Here is a 21,799-nt window from a genome sequence, read left to right as displayed (position 1 = left end):
CGATTACATTTCCTGAAGCTCATTGATGACATCTGTGATCGATTCACTGACAGACTCTCAAAGCGCATGCGCGCCCTTCCTCCTCCCTTTCTGTCCAAAGAGTCCGCCATGGCTCCGCTTGTAAGTACCATTCGGTGCCGGAAAACGATCGAATATCTCGCGTCTCGTCCTGGTTTCAGGACTGAAAATATTACAGGATGTATTCGAAACCCTGACCTTATATTCTACGTGATTAAATTCCGGTTACACGCGAAAACCAAGGATTTATGAGCGTTTGTTTATAGTGGGGCTGAAACGAGGCCTAGGAAACCACGTTGTAGGTTGTACTGGAAGGCTGAGTTCAGAAATGTATCATTATTCTCAGTCTAAATGAACTAGATAAGGTGTTGATTGGCGGGTTTTTACATTATATTTATATATATATATATATATATATATATATATATATATATATATATATATGTATATGTGTGTTGCTTTATGTTTAGTAGTTAGTTGAATGGGATTGAGACAAGCTAAAGTCAGGCTAATGTACATACTGTATAAATGATATGCTGTCTAGGTATAGCCAGGAACGTAGTATGTGTTTATGTCCTTATACTTTCCCCGGTTAAAGTGATGTATAACAAATGATGCATTTTAACATGTCAAGCATGTGAACCATTTTTTCCTCATACCTAATTGATTTGGCTTGTAAGAAAAGCCTTGCGTAACATCAGATAGTTTCTTCCCAATGCATTTCCAAGACTTTATCAGCTATTCAGAACTATTCTTTGGTTCCTCTGCGTGTTTCTGGTATGATCGTATAAACACACGGTCTGTCTTGTCGTCAATCACTCGGTCTGATTGTATTTACAGAAGAAGCCTGCAGTGAAGGGTGGCAAGAAGAAGAAGCAGGTCCTGAAGTTCACGCTGGACTGCACACACCCTGTCGAGGACGGCATCATGGATGCTGCCAACTTTGTACGTATACAGGAAGATCTGTCATGCAATGTAAACAGCTTTTATATTCGAGCCCCATTCACGCGTGCACTCTGGAATTTAACAACAAAAAAAATCTTAGCAGTACTGATGTAGTTTCTCAGTCAAGTGACGAGCAGAGTAGTTTACAGGATTTGAACTAAAAAAAAGTGTTAGAGAGCATGGTGCTTCATGGGTTCACATTGCACCTGGTGCTGTTCTTTAAGCTTTTCTTTATTTATTAATTAAAATTATTATTTTAAGCTTTCTTTAGGTTATACATGTACACATGAAGAAAACTGCAAGATATCAGTTTAAGCTGCATTGAATAACCTGAAAATGGAAAATGGTCAGCACTTAGATAGAGCTTTTTGTCGAACCTTAGCAGTTATACAAAGCACTTTACACTGTTTCACATTCGCACACACACACATGCTAGCCTGCCATGGGAGCAACTTAGGGTTCAGTGTCTTTCCATAAACCAGTTTGGAGTGTGGAGTCACGTGGGCCGGGGATCGAACCGCCAGCCTGCTCTACCACCTGAGATCCAGCTGTGCAGTGGGTAGTATTGCTGCCTCATAACTCCAGGGTCCCTGGTTCGATCCTGAGCTCAGGTTATTATTTCGCATGGTTCAGGTTCTCCAGTTGCCTCCCATGTCAAGAAGGTGGATTGTTGACTCTAAATTGACCCTGTGTGTGACCTGGGGGTCCTGTCTGTGGTGTGGTCCCTGCCTTGCACTCAGTATTCCTGGGATAGACCCCAGATCCACTGAAGCTCTGAATTTTTAATGTAATAAACCAAAACTGATACAGGTTATTGGTGTGCATTTAAATGTACTCCTTAATAGACAAGCTGATGAGATATTTTTTATATATTTTTTTTTTCCTTCCTCTCCATGTAGGAGCAGTTCCTGCAGGAGCGCATCAAGGTGAACGGTAAAGCCGGGAACTTAGGCGGTGGCGTGGTGTCCATCGAAAGAAGCAAGAGCAAGATCACAGTGACCTCAGACATCCCCTTCTCCAAGAGGTTAGTTTGGGAGCTATGAATAAGTATGGCTTGCATGCCTGCTGCACTTTTTATAGCGCTTTTATTCATCTTATTTATAATTTGCCTTTTTTTTTTGGTTGTCCATAGGAGTGCAGAACCCAGAAATAGTCTTTGACAGGTGAAACTAAAGTTGTGTGCCGTACAACTAAATAAAACTTACGAAAACGTTCTAGTTTTCATTCACTGAAGCCATCAACCATCCACATTTTTATTTCTTCTCAAGTAGGAAAGAAAGAGAGCAGTGATGTATACGTGTATAAGTAGTGCTATAACAGCAGAAGACCACACCGGGTTCCACTTCTGTCAACCAAGAATAGAAATCTGACGTTACAGCAGGCACAGATTCGCCAAAACACCTGGATAGAAAACATGAAAAAAAACAAAACAAACATCACTGTCTTTTTACCATGTTCGGTTTCAGTAGTTACAGATTCCTATTCTTGGCTGACAGGAGTGAAACCTGATGCGGTTGTCGGGACAACGTGCGTTCTGAGATGCTTTTCTGCACACCATGGATGTAAAGAGTGGCTATTTGAGTTACTGTAGCCTTCCTGTCATCTCGCACCAGTTTGGCTGTTTTCCAAACACTCTCTTCAACGGGAAGTTTGCGGTCGAGGTTTAAGGGCTTATTCGCATGTTGGGTGTGATGCAGAAATTGAATGGAAGTGTAAATGCGTGGGATTTAAAGTTTTGTTAGTAAATACAGATGTTCATGATTAAAGCAGTTTGCTGTTCAGTTTTAAGGTGTAATGCATAAGGCAACACTGTTCGATTTCCATGTGTTAGGATTTTTGACCCCTTGTTACAAGCAGTGAGACGGCAAAAACAACTTTTCAGCTAAACAAGGCAGAAAAGCAAATTCATTGAAAGGGAAAGGACGAGAGATGTGAAAGATGTGTGCTTCAACTTTCTTTGACCTCTGAATTCATGAGCTTTGGTCATGTGAGGCTGGTGGGAGGGATTGTGGTGTCTTTAGTAGTTAGAGAATTTTTCTTACTGTTGCTTGGTGCACATATGGGGAAAATATTAGCCGTCTCATCCACAAGTTTTTGTGGTGAAATTCTTTTCCTCTGCCTGCTAGGATTTTCTTGTTAGCAGTGTTGGTAACTCCTGATGCTTTCAGCACTCTATATTTGCAGCTTTCTTTTCTTTCTTTTTTTTTCCCCTTAAAAAAATTGTAGATAATATTGTGGCATTAAGTTCAGTGGTATTTGAGATGGTTGTGTTCATGTCGGATTTTTATGTGACTGTTACGTTTCTGAGCTGGTTTGTCTCCTCTTGTTGAAAAGGTACCTGAAATATCTCACCAAAAAGTACCTGAAGAAGAACAACCTGCGAGACTGGCTGCGTGTCGTAGCAAACACCAAGGAGAGCTACGAACTGCGCTACTTCCAGATCAACCAGGACGAGGAGGAGGAAGAGGACGAGGATTAAACCCATGCTGTTCTTTTGTAAAAATTAATAAATTTTCAAAAGAATCAGACTTTGTTGATTTTGCTTACCGAGTGGTTGAATATGTAATGAGTGTGTTTTATATAAAGTTTTCACTGTATGATTTCAGAGATGCACTATATGGCCAAAGGTATGTGGACACCTGAACATCTTACAAGTGCTTTGTGAATATCCTATTACAGAATGAGTCCCTGATTACAGTCATAATACTGTAAGCTCCACTCTTCTGGGAAGGCTTTCCAATAGGTTTTGGAGTGTGGCTGTGGGGATTTATTATCATTCAGCTACAGGAGCATTACTGAGGTTTGGCACTGATGTCAGGTGAGGAGGTCTGGGGTGCAGTTGCCGTTGCAGTTCATCCCAAAGGTCTTCACTAGGGTTCAACTGTGTTCAGGGTTCTGTGAAGGATGCTCGAGTTCTTCCACTCCATCATTCGCAAACCATGTGTTTATGGAGCTCAGTTTGTACATCGTCATGCTGGAATAGGTTTGGGCTTCTTAGTTCCAGTGAAGGGGAAACTAACACTACAGCGTTTGAAGACATTCTAGACAATTGTGTGCTTCCAACTTTGTGCCAACAGTTTGGAGAGGAAACATATGGGTGTGATGGTCAGGTGTCCACAAATATTTGTACGTATATTGTATTTAAGAATAAATTGTGTTCATTAAAGCTACTTGTATAAGTATAGCTTGCTACTGTATTTATAGTAGTATATACTATACATGTAAGTAGAAAAAAATTATCCTTAGTAACAGAACATTTTCCTACAAGTTTTAGCAACATCGACTAATTAGTATTAGTATATAACACTAGCTTCTTTTTGTAATTACAATATGCTTTATTATACATTAATAACAATGACAATTTTTCTTTATATCAACCTGATTTATTTCAAACATATAAAATAATACTAACAAGAAAAAAACGAATATAAAATCTACACAACAAAAGTGGATAAACATGAAGTTAGATTGTTGCTCATTTGTACAGTGCTCGTGCGTTTCTTCCCTTCTTTTGTCTCGAGCGCCTTCCAGCTGCGGTAACCTTGACAACGGCTCGTGACTTGCAGCCGGCCGTGTAGAACGAGCAGCAGCCATGCGCGCGCGCGGAACAGCGCAACGAATCTTCGCCTATTAAACGTCTGTTTTATTTTAATCCTAAATTCCCGGTACCGGAGCCATGTTGGCATCCACACAGCTAAGCTAAGCTAAAACAAACGTATATTAGCGAAACGCAAAAGCAGGCTGCCCTGCATTGAAATAACAACATTAATAAACAACAACAACAAAATCGTTCTCGCGCATCCTAATAACAGACACCTGTAAATGCACGAGCTCCGGATGAAAGAAGGGAATCATGTTATCCAAACAAAAGGAGCGCGTTATCCATCCTGAAGGCCTAACGTTAAGTGTCGCAAAGACAGGCTGGCTGCTCGCTTTCCGTTTCCCCGGGCTGGCTCGAGACAACTTTCTCCGCGTGAATATCCCGACGTAACCTTCCGCGTTTTCTCCGCGCGCGGACACACGCACTCGACCGGAGAGAGAGGGAAAAAAAGGGACAATGCGCGTGAGAGATGAGGGGGCACGCGGCGCTGTTTACACACACACACACACACACAGATACCACTCACGCGCTTCCGCTCACTACTAGTACCACCTGGTTACCAGGGCAGCACTACTAACTAGTTGCCTGCGCAATTATGGGATGGATTGCCATGGCAACAGACCAGACGTCACGAGCTGGAGCTGGGCATGTGTGTTCCATTTTCGTCTCTTATTTTCAGAGCGGAGGATTTTTGGATAGAGGAGGAAGAGGGAAAGAAAACACCGGAGCGACTCCAGACCTCCAGAGCGTTTTTGTGCTTTTTAGTTAAAAAAAAATAAATAAAAAAATCCTCACCATCAGCTGTCCCCCTTTAAAAAAATCTTCATCTTGTCCTTAAAAAAGGCGTTGCTTAATCGGGAGTTTGCACGACTTTTCTTTCTTTCTTTTCTTTTTCTTTTTTTTTAAACCTCCTCCTGGACGCACGGATGTAATTTTTGTGCGTGAGGGCGCGCGCGCGCGTGTGTGTGTGTGTGTGCGTGTGTGTGTATGTGTGTGCGTGTGTTATGCGGTGAAGATGCCCGGATCGCTGAGCAACGAGGAAGAGGGCCAAGACGATTTGGATTTTGAAGACGACGTGCCAGGTGAGGGGAGTGAATGAAGTGGACATGGGAGGAGGAAGGAAAGAAGGGAGGAAGGGACAGAGGGAAGGAGGGAGGGAAGAAGGGAGTGAAGGAGGGAGTTTATAGCCTTCAGAGATGTTCCTGCTCTTGGGTTCAATGCAGGGGGTTTTAAAAAAAAACCCAACTCTTTACACCTTGTTAAAAAAGGGGGCAGGACGCAGTGACACAGAGATGTCATAACCACGTTATCATAACGCGTCATGGTCTCCTGTGCCGTCCCTCACAGAAAGCCTTCAGTCTCATCGACCATTCTTAGATCCTGCATGCCTTTGTGCTTCTCTATTATATTTTCAGACAGGCGCGTTTTCTTTTGCATATAAATGACATAGAAATAGCTTCTATCATAGTGCTTTACAAGAAGAGGTCAAAATGTCTTAAGATGTCTCATCCTTTTTCCTCCATCAAGCTTTGCACGTCATTTTTTTTCCCTAAAAACACCAACAACAATGTATTTATATGTTCTTAAGTAAATTATAAAAACAGTGCATCACTGGACAGAGCTGAAGGCCAGTTCGCTGCTTTTGTCTTGGGTGTAAAAACAACAAATCTGGCTAGGATTCCTCCAAAGAGCCACGTGTGACAGGAAAACATCCCGTAGGGTTAGGTTACTTTTCACTATCTGGAATCGACTGGACAATTAAAATGTCCTTTTGGTTTGGTAATTTGTCCAAGTTACGATTTGGGGATCTTACATATATCTTGGCAAGTTGTTTGGATGGTTACTAGACTTAACTTTGTAAGGAGGTTCTCTTTTTCTTTTTTTTCTCAAAGTGAAACCACGTAGAACCCTTAACGCTAACCCGACGCGACGAACTGAAATCGCAGTCCGATGTCAGCCGTCTTTTACCATTATTACTTGTCGCGAGGATCCCAGTACAATCTTGTCCATATTGTATAACTGACCGTGAAATAAAAGGCGTCCTCCATTTTAGGTCTTCTCTGACGATAAAGATCCTCTAACGATAGACCTGCGATTATTGAAAAATGACCACGCCGTTCCAGTTCCAGTTTAGTCCGTATAGGATTCTAAAATAAAAAATAAATGTGAAAAATAAATTTGCGATGCAGTTTGAATCGGCGAAATCGCAATCGCACGAAATCGTTCTGCGGGGTGTCTTTCGCAGTGATGTTTGTTGGTAAATGAGAGCTGTTAGCTGTACAACATGTTCTACGCACGCGAATCGAAGAACGGCTTTGGCTGAACGCAAGTTGTGACGATGTCACGTGACATGTCACGGGCCGAATCTGCGGAAAACCTGCGGTAATTTTGAAAAATCGCACGCTCCCCCGAATATCGCGGGCTCCTTCGATTTTGCGTTCATTTCTGCGACTGCAAAATCGCAAAATCCTAGAGGGACTGATAGGATAGTAACTCAGTTTAGTCGTTGATTATTCCTGTAACAGCGCGCCTCGCTGTGTTTTATTCCTTACTCGATAGACACAGTTAAAACAGATAGACTTGCGAAAGTAAAAATGAAGCTCATTTGGAATGCTGATTATAGGCAGTAAGATGCATGGCCGCGACCATCGGCGTCGGAGGTGGGAACATGTGATGAATATCTAACATGAGCGTATTTAACATTTTACTCAGGCACAATTCTGGGAGTATTTTACAGACGGTTTTCCAAAAGCAATCGCAAACTTCCATCACTTGCAAATGCAAACACGCCCCATAGTATCGTCCCGCCCCCAACACCGATTGGCAGGTTTCTGTGCAAGGCGTCGGAGATGCAAATGCGAAGGGATTTGATATTCCATTTGAATTTTGGGAGGCTCCGTACACGACCCAGAGGATGTGAAAATAGCTGCTCTTGCTATTTTGATAGGACGGGATCATAACGCGTAAGACCTGGGGAACTGCGACTGCAAACGGACTTTGCATTTCCATTTGAAATTTGGCAGATGTGAATCTGGAGTGGTTTGCACAAATGTTTCGATCTGTGCAAAATTTGATCTTCTGACACTACCAGGAAGCCCCGCCCCCTCTCCCCCTACCCCCATCTCACATCCTCCTGGGGCTGTCCTTGCTTTCTCTCAAGAAACTATTCAGTTTTGCTAATGTTAGACAACTAGATATTTAAAATTGTATACATCATATATTATTATCAATATACATCATATATTTGTTAGGAATGCTGTTAAAAGATTCCGACCAAAAACGACTGTAAAACGAAAACAAAAAAAAAGACAGAAAGAATTTGACCGTAGGAGATTAAATAAGCCAGAAACGTAGTGTCAAATCTATATTTACGTTCACACACGCAGTGATTTTATTGCTGCGTGTCAAGTCTCCAGTCGCTGCACTATGAAGTCACCAGTAGGCATTCCTACTCCTGGTTGCCATAGTAACATTTTTCAGTAGGTGGCGCAACTAGCGGTCCACTTTTTTGACAACAAACCAGATTTCTTGCCGCTAAAACTAAACATTCTGGAGTGAGAGTGTTTGTATATAAAATTCACAAGTGCATCATATCCTACAAGATGAAAGAGAAGCAACAGCGTGTGCGCTTTTCCGTTGCGGCCGTGTCTCTGCGGCGAAAGTGCAAGCACCGGACTGTCTGAGTCCACGAAATGGTTCGGACTCGCAGGCAGCATCTCAGATCACGTGCGCTCTATTATCTTCTCTCCCATTGGTAGTCGCCGCACCAAGTCGCTCCAAATTAGCATAAAGTTCAACCTTTCTCAACTTTGTCATGTCTCTGGACACGCCCACATCTAGTCATCGCTCGCGTTCGTGTTGAACGGTCTCCGGTCGCTGTGAGTCGCCGTGTGTATGAATGCACCTTAACATGTTACAAAATAAGGCGATGGTAAGTAAAACGTGATTAAAATACATGGTCAATGCCCGTCACTGTAGACACTTTCGAACGCTTTGCGCAGCAGCAACAGTGAAAATGTTGTCCGTGTGGACACGAGACAGCCGATTTGTAAAAGGATTATACATCGATAATGCACCGTTGTTGTTTTTCCTTCTTCCCTGTTTACTGCGCATTACTGCAGAATCACCTAAAAATCCACCATCCAGCTGAGATATTACGATTGCAGCTCCCAGCCGCACAGCTGGTAATAGTTTTACGCCCTCCTGTACTCTGTTCTTAAACCTGTAATGGCTCCTTTTCTTTACTTTCTTTCATTTTGGATGATTCCATTTACAATGCTAAATCGTAAGAAGGTAATACGTCGGGTCTACGGTGCAAACAACGTGACGCATCTGTGGCTCGATTGCCCGATTGAGAGAGATTACGCTATGCAGCATTAATAATGCGATTTACATTTACAGTGCACACGGCCTGGATGATGATTTTTTTAAGGGAGATGTTGTTTAAACCCAATATCCTCTTTAAAATTTTATTACAATTCGCTGACTGGACGTAGCCTCATCTGTCTGCACTTCCTCTTAAATGCGGATCTGCGGTGGATCTATTTTCCGAAAGAAGGCTTCTAATGTTGCTTTTAATACACTCCAAGAACTGAGGGAGCTCCTCTGTAGCTCCTAAACAAGACTCATCAATCTCACAGTCAGATCAGTCTCTCGCTTCCTGCGGGGTGCAGGTGCCACGCTGGGAGAGATGCGATGAAGTGGCCTCGAAGCCGGGCCACGGTTACGCTTCTTTATACCACCGTGGTGCTCGGCTTGATAAAATCAATGCCGTCATAGTTTTCTTGCCTTCAGCTGATTCGGGGGTGCTCTGAAATAATCTTCAGTTCGAACCGTCCTTAATATGACGCCTTAAGTCATTTGACTTGGAATAATTCTTCCTGTTCGTTCCTCCGAAGAGCAAAGTGATCAAATAAATTCATCGCCAAAGCTGAATATTTTAGGTCAGGTTTTGCATATAAACTACACCACTGTTCTGCAGATTGATGCATGTATAATTCAAGAGCAAATTTCCTCTTTATTGATTTCGGAAAATGGCGTTCAGACTTCAGTGAAGGTCAGAGCACATACAGCGTTCAGTCCACACGCCGTTTGGAAAGGCGAGAACACAGCATTTGCACTTTGGTGTGGACCTCGGGTGATCCCAGACCCTGTTTATGGGTGTTTCATACAAAACCTTTTGTTTAAATGACAACCCCGATTCCAAAAAAGTTGGGACAGTATGGAAAATGCGTATAAAAACAAAGCGGAGTGATTTGTAAATGTACTTTGACTTGTATTTAAACGAAAAAACGTATAAAGACAAGGTATTTGATGTTTTACATAATCAACGGCATAGTCTTTTTGAAGGTAAATATTTATTTTGAAATTGATGCATGTAACACGTTCCAAAAAAAGTTGGGACGGTGGCGATTTAGGACTAATAGCGATGTGACAAGTTGAAATAAGAAGGTGATGTGAAACAGGTGAGGCAATCGTCTAATCATAGTATATAAGGAGCCTCCTAAAATGGCCTAGTCCTTCAAGAAGAAGGATGGGTTGAGGCTCTATGCAAAGCAGAAGCCATACATCAACACTGTCCAGAAGTGGTGCCGACTTCTCTGGGCTCAGTCTCATCTGAGACGGACAGTAGCACAGTGGAATAGTATTTTGTGGTCCAGCGAGTCGACATTTCAAATAGTTTTTGGACAAAACAGCTGTCGTGTTCTCTGGGCCAAAGAGGAAAAGGACCATCCAAGCTGCGTCAGGTCCAAAAGCGTCAGGTCCAAATCAGCGTCAGGTCCAAAAGCCAGCATCTGTCATGGTATGGGTGTGTGTCCGTGCCCATGGCATGGGTAACTTGTACATCTGTGAGGGCAAAAGTAATGCAGAAATACACGTACACATTTTGGAGCAACACACGCTGCCATCCAGAGCAGGACAACGCCAAACCACATTCTGCCCGGATTATAAGCGCATGGTTGCGTAAGCAGAGAGTGCGGGTGCTAGCATGGCCTGCCTGCAGTCCTGACCTGTCTCCGATTGAGAACGTCTGGCGCATTATGAAGCGCAAAATTAACGAAGTCCCCGTACAGTTGCGCAGCTGAAGAAATGCATAATGGATGAATTGGGAAAATTCCGCTTGTTAAACTTAACCAACTGGTGTCTTCACTCAGCGCCCAAACGCTTAATAAGTGTTATTATAGGAAAAGGTGATGTTACACAGCGGTAAACAGTCGACTGTCCCTGTCAACTTTTTTGGCGTGTGTTGCAGTCATCAGATTTGAAATGAGTGTATATTTTCAAAAATAAATTCAATGCACAAAGTAAAACATCAAATAATGTGCTAATAATGTGTTTGCAATATAGTACAGGGTGATTTGAATTTTCAAATGACTCTTTTTGTGTGGTTTTTTTTTTTTTTTGCATTTTCCATACTGTTCCAAATTTTTCAGAAATGGTGTTGTACTAAAACAAAAGTTGTAATTCATTTTTACATAACATTTTCCGTAGGCTGATTGGCATTTCCAAATTGTCTGTAGTGTGTGAACAGGTGTGTAAATGTGTGTGTGTGTGTGTGTGTGTGCTTGTGCCCTGTGATGGGTTGGCACCCCGTCCAGAGTGTCCCCCGCCTTGTACCCTGAGTTCCCTGTGATAGGCTCCAGGCTCCCCCGTGACCCTGTGTAGGATAAGCGGTATGGAAAACGGATGGATGGATAACAATTTCTTTATCCTTTACAATGAATCGAGATGTGTTTTTTCTTATTGTCCCCTTAAGACAGATATATTCCAGTGACCTCTATTCTGATCAGCTAACATCTGTACATACATATCGTGGCAAAAAATTACGTTCATGGTAGTGACATCACAACATCACCACGAGGCATTTAAAACAGCCTGAATTGGGGAAGGAACGGTACGTTTTGGAACGGTTTTGCCGATATTTATTTATTTATTTTCACAATCTTGATATTGTTTTTGGGAATCCAGTTTTTCAAAGGGTAGCTTTTGCGATTGTGCTTATAACCGTTTACATCAAATATTGCTCTCTCAGATTAAAGGGAGCTGGGTACAGGTACTTAATTTTCTGTTGCTATAATGTATTTTCCAAAGAAATTGAAGGTTAGCATTTCATATAAGGAATAACACATGACAGACCTTGCTGGAATAGGAAAATAATCCACGTTGAGGTGATGTGAAGTGGATTCTTTTCTTTGTTTCTTCTTATAAGATTATATCCTCTAACAGCACTTAACGGTTTGAGGTGTGCTATTCCTCTTATATCCCAGCTATTTGCCAATAATTATAATTTTTGATTTATTAATGAACGAATTGTCAAACTGTTTAACCATTTATGGTTACATTTAATGTTAATGAACGCTGGTGATACAAGTGATCACTTATTTATAACAGCTACAAACAAAAAAAGTAATTTCTTGTAGTTAATAAGACAAAAAAAAAACCCTGAAAAACAGCTTGTCAGTGAGTTAACGAGAAAGCAGAACGCACTGAAGACTTTCCTTCGGTGGAAAACTTACTGACTGTTACAAAGCGCTGACACCGGAGACTCCTTCCATAAATGTCTCCACCCAGAAACCTTGACCATATCAACAATGACACTGTTATTCTTTGCTAAATAACAATTTTGAAATCCATTTATTATCGGACTATCGATGCGTCGCATCGCTGTGAATAAGCCGTTACTATAGAAATGATAACGAGCACACTCGTATATAAACCTATCATTTATGTTACAGTGAGAATGACTGTCAGATTTGAGAATTGGTGTTAATATGAAATATATAACAGAGCAGCCAGTGTAGGAGGTGAGCACCAGTCTTGGCTGAACCGGTCACTCATGCAGACCTTCAGTAGGTGAAGATTTATTAAGAAGGATAAATAGACGGTCTGCAAAATTTCAGAGAATGATATGGATGAGGAATAATATCTTTTAAGTTTTGTTCCTGCTCATAACATTTACTATATACCTATATGAAAACAGTGGTTTAGTGGTCCGAGCATTTGCATCACACCTCCAGGGTTGGGGGTTCAACACCCACCTTTGGGGATTTCCCCCGGGTTCTCTGGTTTCCTCCTCAAGTCCAAAGACATGCGTTGTAGTCTGCTCGGCATTTCCAAATTATCCGTAGTGTGTGAACGGGTGTGCGATTGTGCTCTGAGATGGGTTGGCACCCCGTTCAGGATGTCCTCCTCCTTGTGCCCCGAGTTCCTTGGGATAGGCTCCGAGCTCGCCGTGACCCTGTGTAGGATAAGCGGTATGGAAAAGGAATGGAAGTCACGATATTTGAAATATTTGAGATTTGAGAATAATATCATAATATCTGAATTTATGACGAAAAAGTCGCAATATTTCAAAAAAAGAAAAGTCATAACATTGCGAGAAAAGAGTCACAATACTTAGAGAATAGAGTTATAATACATATAAAGAAAAAAGTAGTCCTGTCTATTATTATGAGGAAAAACGTAATATTTCAAGAAAAAATCAATTCATTCAAGAAGAATATTTTTTCAAAATAGACGTACTATTTCAAGAATTTTTAAAAAATAGTATTATGAGAAAAACTCAATATTTTGAGAATAAAGTCGTAATATATAGAGTAAAAAGTCAGAATGTATGGTACTGCAAGAAAAAAAGACAATATTTACATGTTTAATATCACGAGTAAAAAGAAATTGCAATATTTTCAGAATAAAGTCGTAATATAGAGAGGAAAAAAGTCACGATGCTTTGACCAAGTCGTGCATATAACGCTCGGATGTTACAATGACGTACAGCTGTTACAGCTGTTATGCCACAGAAGTATGCAGACCGTGTGAGATGTTGACACAGATGCTACAGGTGAAAACAGGAAACAAATGCAAATATGAGTCAAGCATAACTTAATGCCAGAAGCTCGCAGGAAGTCGACTCGGATATCGCACGGATCGATATCAGGTATTACCTAATACTCCGAGCTCTGATGTCAGTATTTTATCGTAAATGGAAAAACTGTGATCGGTTCAGCTGTTGCATTCCTTCCATCTCTTATTAGCAGTCAGGAGGATCTGCAGGAACACAGCGTTTCGGGTGTGCGCTTTCGCTTAATAACGATCAGCGCCAGGGCTTCCGTCGTTACATAGCGAACAGACCATCGCACATGTTGTCTCCTCATTGATCCTGGACGCTTTAGCGAATGCACTCTGAATCCAGCAAAGCATCTGCACTGTAAAAAAAACTCTCGAATGCCCTCTCACGGAGCGGTTAAATGGAGGTTAAGTGGATTTTAAGGATAGCGTGCAGGAGATACAGAAAGCCCCTTTTTTCCTCGGTCCCCTCGGGGTGCAGTGCAGGATTTGAGACGTGCTGCGTATTTCATGGCCTACTGCCTGAGCAGCAACATTAAGGGAGAGAGAGAGAGAGAGAGAGAGAGAGAGACGCACTGCTTCTCCATCATTACCGTCTCTTAACCCTGCTGCTCTATTCATTACTTAGCAATGCAAGTCTCATCGCCACAGGCCATTTCTTTTGATTTTACAGCTGTACAACTGTGAAATGTAGTTAAAAGAGTCTCATCTTTATTTCAATTACTAGTAGAATAAACACAGGCTTAGACACTTAGAAAAATATGAAACAGGTTCTTTGGATTGTTCTTAGCTTTCCTTTCTTATAGCACAACTCTGTTGTAGAGTTCTACAAGCTTTCACGGGGAAAAACACAACAAACACTCTTGAGCTTTCTAGATTTAGCTCCATCACGTTCTTGAGGATCTTCCCAGATGTAGATGTGTAAGTACAGGTGTTAATGTGTAGACTAGAGCTGCAACAACTAATCGATAAAATCGATAATAATCGATTATGAAAATCGTTGTCAACGAATCTCATTATCGATTACGTTACTTCTGTTCTGAAACACGCTTCGGAGAGTAAATACTAATGTTGTGTCGTACAGTTACACTATACACTGTGCACTACCGTCTAGTGCAGTGTTTCTCAACCAGGGGTCCGCAGACCCCTAGTGGTCAGTGGTTTAATTGCAGGGGGCCCGTAGGAAAGTTTTAAAAATAATATTAATTATTAATTAATGTTAAATATAATGTTAAATATTAATAAAATAAAGCAACATATATAGAAATGACTGTTTAATGTATAGCCTATAATTGTTGTGGAGTGAGGGGGTCCTTGTGGATTGTTCGAAATATGCTAGGGGTCCAGAGCTCACAAAAGGTTAAGTACCCCTGGTCTAGTGCATGAATTTTAGAAAGGTAATATCATTTCAAATGGAACACATTCGTTTTTTACTAACCTGATAGTTTGCCCCCATCCAATTAATCGGGCAAAAATAATTGGCAACTAATCGATTATGAAAATAATCGTTAGTTGCAGCCCTATTAATGTGAGAGATGAGGTCACATGACGTGCATCGAGACAGGAGGACAGATACGAAGCGTGCCGGGACAAAGAAAGGCTTTGACATTAACAAGGGAGCGTATCGGACAAGGCAATCTGGTCGTGCTGTTCTGCACGGGTCATAACACAGGCAGCCGACAACAAAGCAGAATAATCCATAATCATAGAACCAGGAATGCGAAGGAGGGTCAGGACGAGAGAACAAGACCGAGGCACAACCAAACAAAGACGCACGAGGGAATAAATAGACAGTGAATGAAAAGAAGACGTGAACTGGACCTCTGACTGTTGTATAATTGGAGATATCATCAGCAGGTGGAAGCACAAATAATAATACAGGAAGGGTCGCTATTCAACAGCGAAAAATTTATAAACGTAACTCTGGCTGAGATTTCTGTAAGGAGATGTTCATTTAGCATTTATGAAAGAAGACTTCAGGGGCAGTGCTTTGAGGTGCCTTTAAGTTTTCTGCAGTGGGACCATTGCCGAGGAGAAGTTTGCTCTTTGCGACAAACTTTGTATATTTTTTGTCTTGTTCATTTCAAGAGACAGAAAAAGAAAAGCTGGTGAGAGAAAGACTTGTTTTATGGCTGTTATAACGTTAGTGATGATAGGAAAATAACTTGTTTCACTGACATTAAGCTCCACAAAATGAAATGTAATGACAGTGCTGTGAAAAATTATTTGCCCCATCCTGATTTCTTCTGTTTTTGTGTATCTCATACTAAATAGTTTTAAATCTTCAAACGGAATACAACGTAAAACAAAGGCAACTTGAGCAAACATGTTATTTAGTTTTTATGTATATTTTTTTATTGAAGCAAAAAAGGTTATCCAACATATATCGTTCATCTGAAAAACTAATTGCACAATTAAACTTAAAATCTGGTTGTGCCACCTTTAGCAGCAATAACTGCAACCAAACTGTTCTGAGAACAGGAGATCAGTCTTTCACTTACTTCTAGGACTAGAACTTACTCCTACGCTTTGGATCATTGTCTTGCTGCATAATCCAGTTGGGCTTGAGTTTCAATTTACGGACTGAAGACCAGACATTCTCCTTTAGGATTTTCTGGTAGAGAACAGAATTTATATTTCCTTCAATTACTGCAAGTTGCCCAGGCCCTGAAGCAGCAAAGCATCCCCACACCATCACACCTCCACCACCATGCTTGACCATAGATATGATGATATTTTTGTGAAATTTGGTGTTTGGTTTACATCAGATGTAACGGGAAACCTGTCTTCCAAACAGTTCCACTTTCGACTCATCAGTCCACAGAACATTCTCCCAAAAGGTTTGAGGATCATAAAGGTGTGTTTTGGAAAAATTCAGATGAGCCTTAATGTTCTCCTGGGTTAGCAATAGTTTTCACTTCGCCACTCTTCCATGGATTCCATTTTTGCCCAGTGTCTTTCTGATAGTGGAGTCATGAACAGTGACCTTTATTGATGCAAGAGAGGCCTGTAGGTCCTTTGATGTTGTCCTTGGCTGTCTTGTGACTTGCTGAATGAGTCGTCGCTGTGCTCTTGTAGGAATTTTGGAAGGTCGGCCACTTCTGGGAAGGTCCGCTACCGGGCCGAGTTTTTCCATTTGGAGATAACGGCTCTCACTGTGGTTCTTTGGAGTCCCAGATCCTTTGAAATAGCTTTGTAACCCTTCCCACACTGATGTATTTCAATCACCTTCTTTCTCATCATTTCTGGAATTTATTTCAACTTTGGCATAGTGTATTACTGGGTAAGACCTTTTAACCAACTTCATACTGTTGAAAAAGTTCTATTTAAGTGATGATTTGATTGAACAGGGTTTGCAATAATCAGGCCTGGTTGCGTCAGCTGAAGTCCATTATGAATGCAGTTTCATAGATTTGGGGAATTAGTAACTAGAAAGTAGTACAGGGTGAATTGATTATTATTTTTTATTATTATTATTTTTTTGCATTTGTATACTGTCCCAACTTTTTCGGAATTGGGGTTGTAGTACCCATCCAATATGTACCAGAAATCCATCCATCCATCTTCTATACCGCTTATCCTTCCTTCAGGGTCACAGGGAAACCTGGAGCCTATCCTAGGGAGCATCGGGCACAAGGCGGGGGACACCCTGGACAGAGTGCCAGTCTATCGCAGGGCACAATCACATACACATTCACACACCCATTCATACACTACGGACACTTTAGACACGCCAATCAGCCTACCATGCATGTCTTTGGACTGGGGGAGGAAACCGGAGTACCCGGAGGAAACCCCCGCAGCACAGGGAGAACATGCAAACTCCGCACACACACGGCCCCGGCGGGACTCGAAGCCCGGACCCTGGAGGTGTGAGGCGAACGTGCTAACCATGAGCCCTATGTACCAGAAATGACTCATTAATTCCCACATGCTTCCATATCAAATAGTAATAATAATTTGATGTCAGGAGAATCTTGAAAGTGCGTCTGCGTGTCAGAAACAGGGCATTACCACAGCATGTTTGTGTGTTTATTATATATTGCCTTCTGTGTGTGCAGACGAGGATGAGGAGACCGAACACGTCCGCGTGCCGCTCTCGCCTCTGGAGCGCTTCTTCTCAGACGACGACTCGATCAAGCAGAAGAAGAAGAAACCCAGCAAGCAGAAGGAGGGCAGGATGCCTAAAGTGAAAAAGAAGAAGAAGGAGGTAACATTTTTATGCTCAAGGCAAAAAAACAATTTAGCTTTCTAGATGATTTACTAATCACTAATGTGAAGGATATTACAGAGGGAATTTTCCAAAATGTTGGTAATTGTTGGATTTTGTTCTGAAAATATTATCGAAAAAAGTTTTTATGACTGCTGTAAGAATATCAGCAATCAACTGGCTAAAAAAATTATTGTGATTTCTATTGATTAGAAAAAATGTATCTTAGGTTCAGCATTTATTTTTTATTTAACTTCTGGGCTTTATGTGCAGTCCTGTGACGTTAAAGCTGTGTGGAAGATCATCCACAGATTGGGCCTTGTGTGTGTGTGTGTGTATATATGTGTGTATATGTGTTTATATGTGTGTGTGTGTGTGTGTGTATATATGTGTTTATGTGTGTGTTTGTATGTGTGTGTGTGTGTGTGTATGTGTATATGTGTGTGTGGGTGTGTGTGGGTGTGTGTGTGTGTGTATATGTGTGTATATGTGTTTATATGTGTGTGTTTGTATGTGTGTGTGTGTGTGTGTGTCTGTGTGTGGGTCTGTGTGTATGTGTATATGTATGTGTGTGTGTGTGCATGTGTATATGTGTGTGTGTGGGGGGTGTGTATGTGTATGTGTGTGCATGTGTGTGTGTGTGCATGTGTGTCAGCTGGTCAGTGGCTCATATTCCTGTTCTCTGCATGAGATAATGGAGGGATTCCTCTTTATTCACCTCCTCCCTCCCATCATTCTAGTCCTTCTACTCTTTTCTTCTCTCTCTCTTTCTCTCTTACTCTCTTTCTCTCTCTCTCTCTCTTTCACTCTGTCTCTCTATTTCTCTCTCTCTTTCTCTTTCTCTCTCTGTCTCTCTCTCTCTCTCTCGCTCTCTCTTTCTCTCTCTTGTTGCTCAGAGAAAGATTTTTTTCTTCCCAATGACATTTTCAAATTGTGCAAATCAAAACTCATTTGGAGTCTGATATCATTTTGCAGAGGGAACGAAATATGAGTCACACCAAATATAATTATTATTTATTTTTTTCCAGGAGCCATTGTTCGTTCTTGATTACGTCTCTTTATCTATATCTCTCGCAGTTTTCTCTAACCTGTTCGACACTCGGCTTTAGAAGTTTTGGCACCCTTCACGTAAACGAGCACACATCGCTATACAGTAACATAAACGACTAACAACACGTGCACTAACTGAGCGACATTTTGAGCTACAATAATTTTCCAAACACTTCCTTGTCGAAATTATTGGCACTCTTAACTTACGGTTAATATTAGGTGAAGCCTATCTTGGAGAGACTATAACAGTTCTAAGTCTCTGTCTGTAACTGTAATGTTTTACAAGCATGGAGGAACTCGTGGAGGATTTTTCCTGAACATTCCAAGCACATGAACATGAACATGAACATTCCAAGCACACCATTTAGGTTTGTGCATGTGCTTGATATCAGACCAGTGGTTTGAGTAAGCATGACTAACATCCCGCGACTATGTCTACATCCGATTATTTGTGTCAAAACCATTTCTTTGCAGATTTTGATTTATGATTAAGGTTGAAAAATCAACCTTTGTTCAATTCTTAACCACCTGGCAGAGGCAGCCAGGTTTGAATCTAAAATATATCCCTATCCTATTTTATTTAGCAGAATTCGTGATACCATCAATGTTTTCAAGATCTCCTGGACTACCACGTTCGGTGTTTTTTTTCCCTTGTATACAGTCTACTCTTTTTTTCCTCCAACACATGCAGATGGTGTTTCGAAAGCGGTTCGATCTGAACATGATGCAGGATTCTAATTGTAGCCTCGATGAGGCTTGATGAAAATTAGGAGCTGAATTTTGTGAGCTTCGTTCAGGAAGTGCTCCTTTAGTGCACTTTACGAAACAGCCAGTTATGGACGTGGCATCTAATTATCAATTTTGGAGCCCGATGAAAACATATTAATCAACAAAACCGTGTAATTCTGAAATATTTGGAAAAGAAAAGCTTCTTTGCCTCCCTCAGCATTCTTCCTGTCTGTCACACATTGTGGGTTAAAGCTCTTGGTTGCGTCAAATTATTAATCACAACACATTTAGGAAACAGAGGTTCTTATGAGAATGCTGAAAATGGTTTTTCCAGCTGTTTGAGTAAAACATATAAATGATTGATGGTAATGATTCATTGATGCTATTTTCTCCCTCGTTTATCTCGTTATTCTGGGGTTGATGGTTATTCTCTTTCTCTTCTTTTGGCCTCCTTACAGAATTACCCGAGTGAGAGATATAAACCATTAAGTGTACCGTTTATCTTATTATACAGCTTTGTTGCATTTCCTCCAAATCCACCAGTACTTCCGGAGGTGGCTGTAATTCTCAGCAATCCCTTCAGCACTTTTCTCTTTCTCTCGTTTGTTTCCTTTCAGTCTTTCTCGCTCGTCTTTCTTTTAATTTTTTGATCCTTATTCTCTTGCTGGCGTTCTTTTTTTCTCTTTTCCCTACTGCTCTTTATTATTCTCTCTGTCTCTTTCCTTCTCTCTCTCTTTCTACCCCCCCCCCCCCTCCACTTTCCTCCAATCTCAGTTTTTTCATTTCAATTCTTTATTTACCGTGTCCTCTATTAGCATAACAAGCAACAGAGTTTGGGTTATAAGAGTGTTTGGATATTAAAGAACGGTAAAAAGAAAAATTTGAGTTCATGTTTCATTCTTTTCCGCGCTTTTCCTTTTCTATCGCTCTTGTTTTCTCCATCTCTTATTCTCGTTTTTTTCTTCCACTTTCTTTCTCATTCAGTCTCTCTCTCTTTCTCTCTCTTTCTTTCTCTTGCTCGGTGGGTGTGTAAATGAGATTTGTCTAGACTGCCCCTCAGAGCGCAGCCGCTGCATCCTCTGCGAAATGAGCTCGTTATGCAAACGCGCCTGATCGAGTGGCGCGCTCTTATTGGCTGCCGCAGTAGCGGAGGAGAGAGAGAGACGGTTACTATGGCAACTATGGCGGACAGTCCTACAGCTCTGCGGCATCGCAGCCTTTTCTCTGTTTCTGCCACTGAAATGTGCATCTGAAAGCCAGCAAATGTGCAACAGGCTCCGTTTTCTAAAGCTAACACACACACACGCGCGCGTGCACACACACCCCATCCACATGGTCATACACCTTCTGTGTTTTCAGACCAGCAGGGATTACTGTAGTGTTTGTACTGCTTTTTCCTTTTCCATTTCTTTCCATGACCGTTTTAAAAATGGCTTCTCAAAAAACAACAGGTTTCACCCCTTAGAGAACGATACACATCTCAAACAAACAAACAAATGCTGATTGGTAATAACAGGAATAGCTTTGTCATGCAAGTACCATTTTTACAGAGTAAGATTTCCGGACATGTTTGTTTGCTTATTATTGTTGCCAGTCCGTAGTAATCCCGATCAATTCGGACGTAATACATGATCTCTGTATAAATCAGAGCAATGGGAGTGTGTTCACGGTGTACACATGATCATCACACCAAAAGCAAAGCTACCATATACGTGGTATTAATATGAACTGATTATTTTGACCTTTTATTATAAGCACTTTTTGTTGTGAAACGTGTTTTATCACAGGGTTTAACATGAAACATGATTTATACCAACATGGCAACTCAGTGACCATTTTATCCAGAGCACACGTTCATGCAGTTTTCTAATTTGTGTGGCAGCAGTGCAATGCATAAAAGCGTGCAGATACAGATCAATAGATCAATTTCTTCAGTTAACAGTGATTTACTCTCATTGGCTAGTGAGATTTGGCTCCCTAACCAGGAAGTTCAGCGGTGTTAGTTTTGGAGCGTGTTCTTGATGTGGTTCTGTGTAAAGTTCTAGTGTTTGCACTTTGTAGTGGAAATGATTTGTTTACTTACTTAGTATATTAGTTTGTAATTAATATTTTGGATAGTTTCGTACGACTATTTTTTCGAGATAGCGGCACAGACCATCGTCGTCGTCATCATCGTCATCATCCTCCTCAAGCTGTCAATCCAAATCTCACTAGCCAATGAGAGTAAATCTCTGTTAAGCCCCGCCCACACAAGAGGCCAGAACAGTGAAGACGAAAAGCGTAAGCGAAAAGTTTGAAAGCGTAAATGCGTAAAAAGCGTAAATGAAAACAGCAGCGCGTAATCATAAATCATGATTAGTGCAAAGGAAGCTTAGAAAATTATTAACAAACAGTGATGTATA

General features: G+C 41.2%; 2 protein-coding genes across 2 annotated transcripts in view; both read left to right on the top strand.

Moving 5' to 3' along the window:
• Positions 1-51: 51 nt before the first annotated feature.
• On the top strand, positions 52-3,491 carry rpl22 (ribosomal protein L22). Its single transcript, XM_053652812.1, has 4 exons — positions 52-120; positions 859-963; positions 1,863-1,987; positions 3,298-3,491. The coding sequence occupies exons 1-4, from the start codon at positions 67-69 to the stop codon at positions 3,440-3,442; spliced, it is 429 nt and encodes a 142-aa protein (XP_053508787.1). The 5' UTR covers positions 52-66; the 3' UTR covers positions 3,443-3,491.
• A 1,107-nt stretch (positions 3,492-4,598) lies between these two features.
• chd5 (chromodomain helicase DNA binding protein 5) overlaps positions 4,599-21,799 on the top strand; it is a 53,404-nt gene continuing 36,203 nt past the window's right edge. Inside the window, exons 1-2 of the mRNA XM_053652811.1 lie at positions 4,599-5,646; positions 17,470-17,618. Coding sequence (XP_053508786.1) covers positions 5,580-5,646; positions 17,470-17,618 — 216 coding nt within the window. The 5' untranslated portion in view covers positions 4,599-5,579. The remainder of the gene's footprint in view (positions 5,647-17,469; positions 17,619-21,799) is intronic.

This window comes from Ictalurus furcatus, chromosome 21 (assembly GCF_023375685.1).
Source record: "Ictalurus furcatus strain D&B chromosome 21, Billie_1.0, whole genome shotgun sequence".
NCBI classification, from domain to species: domain Eukaryota; kingdom Metazoa; phylum Chordata; class Actinopteri; order Siluriformes; family Ictaluridae; genus Ictalurus; species Ictalurus furcatus.
This window is presented reverse-complemented; position numbering and strand designations above follow the sequence as displayed.

Bases quoted from the DNA above. Each gene is read 5' to 3' on its own strand.
- rpl22 (XM_053652812.1), top strand. From the start codon at position 67: ATGCGCGCCCTTCCTCCTCCCTTTCTGTCCAAAGAGTCCGCCATGGCT. The intron at 964-1,862 runs GTACGTATACAG...CTCTCCATGTAG, and splicing joins TCATGGATGCTGCCAACTTT to GAGCAGTTCCTGCAGGAGCG. The intron at 1,988-3,297 runs GTTAGTTTGGGA...CTTGTTGAAAAG, and splicing joins GACATCCCCTTCTCCAAGAG to GTACCTGAAATATCTCACCA.